Source organism: Solea senegalensis, linkage group LG19, assembly GCF_019176455.1.
Source record: "Solea senegalensis isolate Sse05_10M linkage group LG19, IFAPA_SoseM_1, whole genome shotgun sequence".
In the NCBI taxonomy this organism is placed as follows: Eukaryota; Metazoa; Chordata; class Actinopteri; order Pleuronectiformes; family Soleidae; genus Solea; species Solea senegalensis.
The window spans coordinates 19,529,182-19,536,399 of record NC_058038.1 but is presented as its reverse complement, the minus strand read 5'-3'; the positions used below and the strand labels follow the sequence as shown (position 1 = coordinate 19,536,399).

The 7,218-nt window shown below is 38.5% G+C and overlaps 1 protein-coding gene across 1 annotated transcript in view; it reads right to left on the bottom strand.

Annotated features, from left to right (window-relative positions):
- Positions 1–5,464, bottom strand: part of LOC122784709 (transmembrane ascorbate-dependent reductase CYB561) — a 9,678-nt gene extending 4,214 nt beyond the window's left edge. The window contains exons 1-2 of the mRNA XM_044050024.1: positions 5,381–5,464; positions 2,995–3,202 (exon numbers count right to left, since the gene is read on the bottom strand). Coding sequence (XP_043905959.1) covers positions 2,995–3,199 — 205 coding nt within the window. The 5' untranslated portion in view covers positions 3,200–3,202; positions 5,381–5,464. The remainder of the gene's footprint in view (positions 1–2,994; positions 3,203–5,380) is intronic.
- Between the last annotated feature and the right edge of the window lie 1,754 nt (positions 5,465–7,218).

Genomic DNA, 7,218 nt, shown 5'->3' with positions numbered 1-7,218 from the left:
CTCAACAGCTGAACAGGACTACAATAATCCTGTCACCTGGTTACACTGTCACTTTAATCTGTTACCGTCACTTTAAAACCTGAAACATGTCACTTTAAATCTGTTAAACTGCACAACCAGTATTCACTTTATGCACAGTTCTTATTTCTTGTTTATATGCATATGTTTACACTTATTTCATGCATATATGTTATGTTAGTTTTTTTTTTGTAATATTCTCATTCCTTGCATATATGCATATGTTTACACTTATTTTATGCATATATGTTATTTTAGTTTCTTTGTAATATTTATATTTTTCTTATGTATATTTATACTTTTCTACTTTATGCTGGTGTTTTTTGAGTGGACAGCAAAGTAAGAATTTCATTGTACAGGGAAACGTGTTTCTTTACTGTGCATATGACAATAAACACTTTGAATCTTGAATCTTGAATCTAAATATCGTGATAATATAATATCTTGGCTTAAATATCGTGATAATATAATATCTTGGCTTAAATATCGTGATAATATCGTATCGTAGGCGTCTCACTGCTAATATTATTTAGTTGTTTACGTGTTTCCACAGTGAGTCTGACATTTCAGATTAGGTTTAGGATTAGGAACTGGATCCAGTGATGAATCAGCATAAAAAGAAAGGGGGTGTGGCCTACGTGACAGCTCTCATCTGCCGGCCCTCGAGGTGTTTCCCCCGCTGCTAATTGTTCCCAGTTCATCACGGAATGAGCAGCTGACCTTTGCTTTTATTGCACTAATGTAATCAGGGGCTGCAGCAGACAGTTGAGATAATGACGTTAGTTTCATTAGCAGACACAAACGCAGGCCTGCAGGGGCAAGAAACAACAACAATGATCCAGACATACAGCGGACGTGTACAACATCGTCCAGAACATGAAATCATGACGAAACTGAGCTTTTTCAGACTTTTCTTCAATTAATAAAATCAGCTTTTCTCTTATTCTCTCTGTTTTTTTTTAATGTTGGATAATACAATATATAGTATTAGTTTATAATATAGTATCATTTGTTTAAATAAACATGGCAGTAATTACCATCTTCATCTATTACCTATTTACACATCGTTAGTGAAGAAAGACGGTGCATTTCAGGTCAAATAGATCCAACAACAACGATGTTTGGAGTGCGGCAGCAGTCAAAATAGTTCATGTTTCATTTCTTTATGGAACGTTACAAAAACACCAACAAACACTCACTCAAACGGTTTTAACCTGAAAAATGGAAACAGGACAGGAAGTCAAACTCAACTTCAAAATAAAACAGGAAACAAGGAACAGCGAGAGAAAGAGCAACAAAATCAAAGTTCAAAAAGTTCAAACCACGAGTGTCTGGATTATTCCAGGGGTCGTGACAATAACTTAAACGCTGCGTGAACCCTGAAGTCCTGAAAAGTGTTTTTTATATTGTCTGACCTTTAACCCTTAGATCACTCCTTCATCCTCCATGACTATGTTTAAACACAGAGTGTCTTATATACTTTTTTCAGCTCATTATAAGCAATCGGATGAAAAAATACATTTTCATTTGTGAAATCTGGAAAAAAGTTCAAAGTTCACTTGGTTTTGTTTTTATGAACAAAAAGAAAAGAAAAACCTTTTGTCTAATTTTGTGACTTCTGCACAATTAATCTGCACGATCTTGTCCTTTACATCACCACTGACATGTTTGCTCCTTTATTAATACACAATTAAATATCAGGACACAGGGACTCCAGAGCTGGTGCCGTGACTGAGGGTTCGATTCCACCTGGCCGGTCTATTGTCTAAAATCCCTTTTAAAAATAAGGACACAGGGACTCAATGGAGACAGTCCAAGGTGCAGCGAGGGGATTCTCCCTAGCAACCGTCCTTATCAAGTCCTGCACGTCATCTGTTCAGTGAGGAGTTAAAGCTTCAGCACACGCTGTAGTAAAGCAGCCGGATGATTGTGTTGTTCTAAATGATATTCTCTCCACCCAGCTGTGTTACTGTAATGAAGAAATCAAACTCACTTTTATGAGGTTATAATATGCAAATATATAATAATATATGCAAATCATCCGTGTGATACCTTCATTATGCAGACATCAAATATCATGTGCACAGGATTCACAATGTCTCGTTTACAGGAACAGAACTGTGTGTGTGTGTGTGTGTGTGTGTGTGTGTGTGTGTGTGTGTGACTCGTGGGTGTGGCTGATGGCTGTCTGCGTCGTGTCATCTTAATGCATGAGGTCAGCAACAAAATGCCTGAGGCCAACACACACACACACACACACAGACTCAACATTTTACCGGCACACAGTATATTATAACAATAATAACAATAATAATAATAATAATCATTATTATTATTATTATTATTATTAAAAAATGACTTATCATGACCAGAATTGCATGTTTTTCGTAACACAGGGTTCACTAATGACACGATACCAATAATATCACGATACAACGATTCTGTGATAATCAATATATTACAAGACAATCACACAACGATACATCACCACATTATTTAAAAGCTTGTCTCGGGTTTTACTTACTATTGTCTATGTGTTATTTTGATTCTGTTTTTGTTATTTACAGAGTCATTTTGTGTCATAAATAAATATGTTCTTTTTGTTGTGAATGATTTTTCCCAAACTATCAGACATTTTCCCCTCCTGAACAGACTAGAAGTTCACTGGCCCCCAGGTCATTTGGCCCCTGATCTGAACAGTGTAGCACAGACCGAAGGAACATTCCTGACTATCGGAAACTTAGATATCTAAAAAGGACAATGTAGATATCTTCAAATGAGGATTATTTAAGAAACTTTCAAGTTTTAATTCTCAAACCGATTCATCGACAATCATTTCATAATTGCTTAATTATTGATTGATCGAGTAACTGTTTCAACCCTAGTTTGGGTAATCAAGGACCTGATAAGCCAGGATTTAGTTAACACATCATCAAGATCATGTTATAGAAAGACACGCGGTGAGTGTGGACTCACCGTCGCCGTGCAGGAAGACCAGGCCCAGCACCATGCACAGAGGGTGCAGGTTGAATTCCTGCGCTGAACCATCCCAAGCGTATCCACCGTGGTATTTACCCATCCACACCCCGGTCAGCACCACCGCGGTCAGGCCCAGCAGCTGCGACGCTCCCACCAGCACAGCAAATATAGAGCGACCGGAGCATGGAAGAGACTCGTCCATGATCTGGGACAGAGACAAAGAATATAATCATTTTTATTTTACTTTCAATCGTCGACACGAAAGCTTTTGGATCCCTTTTCTTTTTCGAGCATAACAGTAACCGTTTTGAAACGTGACTAAACGTCGTCCTGTGTCATCGTTTTATTTTCCCGGCCATGTTGTGAGGCAGAAACCTGTGTTAGCGTCAGGTAAAATGTCACTCAGACCACACTGATGAGGATCAGCAGCTCAGACACTCGTGAATATGCAAAACCACAATTTCCCTGAAACACAGAGAAGCCGACGGCAGCTTTGACAGGACCAGAGACGACAGGAGAATAAAAAAATAATAATAATAAATGCACATTTAAGGATGAGCCGATATGACACTCAGTATAAAACTGTACTGACTGTAAAAATGGCAATAAAGGTCATGATATCGTTATTGGCAGTTTGTGATATCGGTATCTGACGCAGAATTGTTTACATACTGGAAAACTTCCGTGCATAATTACGGCTTCATCTGTAAACATCTGCAAGACATAACCATTCAGGTTTGTTCGGTTTTTCGATAAAACCATTGTCATTGGCCCCCGGGCAGATTCAGCCCAACACGTGAGCAAACATATGGTTCTTTGTCCTAACACGACTCGACTCTAATTGTATTTTCTTACATTTCCATCAGTGAGAGCCCCTGGGGCTTTTATTAGCACCTGCTCTGGTGAGTCGTGAGCGCCACGTCCGACGCGAGAATCAACGCGAACAATGTCCAACTGTAGATCACTTAAAAATACTTTAAAATCCTGAAAACATGCGTTCATCTCCAACATTTAGCAAAGGAAATGTCTAAAATCTCAATATTTAACAGCGGAGTCTGGTGTGTTTCAGTCCATAAATCAGCTAACACCAGCTAATATAATTATTATTAGGTCATTTTTATATTTTATTAGTTTTATTTATTTATCTCTGTTGTTGTTTTTTAAACGTGCTTTATAAATAAAGTTGGATCGGATAATACCAGCTAACACCAGTTAACATCAGCTAACATTGGCTAATACCTGCTAACATCGGCTAATATTGGCTAACATCAGATAGTATTTTGATATTTAAATAGTGTTTAACTCAAGTTATTTGGTTTTATTTTGTAGTTTTAAAAAACATTGAATGGATTTACTTGCTTAATTCAAGTTGAGTATCACCACTCTTCGTGCTTCACTTTGAATATGAAAGTGCAAATTAATACCAGGCCACTTCTGTGATTGATCTGCCCTCTAATGTAAGGCTGAACAATAAGTTTATTAAAATGGTAAAATGGCCTAATGCAATTTTCAAATCGCAAAAGCAAAATGTGAGTCAAACGACTATTTTAAAAGAACTTTACACATCATCATATTCTCCAGAAAACATCTTCGTCTCTCACAGATCTGCACAGACATTTACACAGTCATCACTTTTAATATCGTATTCAAATGAAAATGAAAATAATGACGTAAAAATGAGCATTCCCGTAATTTCAGTCAAAAGAATTAAGATAAGTAAAGTAAAGATAAAGATAATAAATAAAATACTATATATATATATATAAAGATATTAACACTAAGACAAAAAATGTATAGAAAGTGGTTCAGCTCTACTCTAATGTTAATAACTCTGCTACTCTGAGGTGGTGGTGGGGCCCCACAAATGCTTGGGCCGGCCCTGGCGCCAGGTCATGTGAGTTTAACACATTTAAAACATGCAACGACTCACAATACACACAATACGCACAATACACAATCATTCACTGACAAACGACACTGTTCAAACCGCAACACGCGCGTGTAATAAAACACTCGGACTCTCAACAGAACCAACACGTCCGCAGGAAGTGCGCGCGCGTGTGTGTGTGTGTGTGTGTCCGTCCACATGAAGGTTAACGCAGCTCAAACCGAAGTTAATCATCACACACACACACACTGTGACACAACTACAGTGATGTTTTTACAGAAGGTGACAACACACCACCACCACCACCATCATCATCATCATCATCATCACCTGTTCTCTGTCTTTACTCTGGATTCACAGCGAAACCAGCGGCGACAATGAGTCACGTTAAAGAGACAGTGTGCACGTGGGAAACAAGTAATAATAACATCATCATCATCATCATCATCATAATAATAAGAAGAATAAAGCACCAACATGGTGTGAAATACTTACTGCGCTGTTGTGTTCTGTTGTGTTCTGTTCAGCTGTGCAGACAAAGTCCAGGAGTCTCGACCTGCTCCGCCCTCCTCCTCCTTCCTGTGTGTGTGTGTGTGTGTGTGTGTTTTGGAATAAGCCCAACCCCTGTGCCTGCAGGAAGATTTAAATCAGCTTCTGAAACCACCACCACCATCATCATCATCATCATCATCAGTATTGTTATCTCTGCCTCAGTTTGTGTTATTACATCTTAACATAGTAACAATAATGTCATTGTGAGTCACGTGATGATGAACAGGGGATGATTTGAATGGAAGTGGACGTAGAGTAACGTCACGACAACATCATGACACGGGGGGGGGGTTTGGTGGCGTACATTGATGACTAAGAGCTCCACTTTAAAGGTTTGTTGCCTTGACAACGGTAGAGAAGGAGGAGGAGGAGGAGAGGCAGTGGAGTGTCTGTCAGGGACTCATGGTTCCTCATTAAAAGGAGGAATTAAGTGACTTAATTCACACTCACACACTCACACACTGACAGTGTTCAAGCGCCTCCATGTCGCTGCCTGCTTATTTCATACACCTTAGAGAAGGTGTGTGTGTGTGTGTGTGTGTGTGTGAGTCACTAAACTGATGCTCACACATGCTCAGAGGCCACTAGAGGGCACTGAACGTCCCCACATTTATCACATCATATCAAAAATGTGTTAAATGTGTTAATTTCTATTATGTTTAAGGGAGTGGAAACAAAGTTACATTGATTACAAAGAACTGTGATTGTGTTGGTGAATCCATGAAAACACCAGTTGCATTCATTATTGTGTTAAATCACTGTGTCATCATTTTACAGTAAATGACTACACACTGAGTTATGCCATATGTTATATACATGTATATGTATTTTATATAGTAAATTGTTAATAATGGAAACAATTTTGACACATTTTAGCCACTCCCAAAAGTCTGTTGACGTTTATGTGATATAGTCAGAATAATGTTTGCTGCTTTCTCTCACACTTACACAGCTACACATCCAGCTGGAAATGAAAGTTGAAAGTTGAAAGTTTCTCAGTGATTTTACCTCCCGACACACAACATAAGTTCTGAGGTGTTATTTTGTGATTTAACTCAGTAACACAACAACGTACCAAAGCAGCAGCTCCTGTTTCCCTGCAGGGTAAAAAAAAAAGTGTCCACATGTGATCACATCACTCAGGGTGGATGTAACGAGCAAGTATTTCACTGATGGCTAAAATATACGATCTTCATGGTTTGCTCATGTCCACCGTGAGTCTGCGATGGAAAGTTCTGTTCTTTCTGCTCCCGTAAGTTAACTGTTCCAACATGCTTCCACTGTACCATCCTGTACATTATTATCATCCCTTCACTTACACACATTCTCTCAAAGGAACAGAAAGAACAGAACTCTCCATCACAGTCAATTGAACAATATAATATACAAACTATGTCAAAAGTAAAGTAGAATTTAAAAAAAAAGAAAAGAAATAGTCACTACTCCTCCTCTCCTCTTGAGGGCAGTGCTGTTCTGGACAACTGAGTATGTGGCTTAAAGTAGAGTTCACCCTGTGGTGCAGGGACCTGTGGATGGCACTGAGGTACAGCAGGGTTTGGGTTAGAGTAAGGGGGGTCAGAACTAGCCCGTCAGAGGGTCCAGTCCGGCCAGCAGGATGATTTCTTTTTAATTATATATAGTATATCTGTACTTTACTTTGTTATTTATGTTTCTAGCAACTTTTACTTTTTGTTACTCGTTAGAAGAAGAGTTTATTATGGTCTGTATTTATATAGAACTCATCTTGATGAGCTGCTTTACACTACAGTTTTCACCCATTC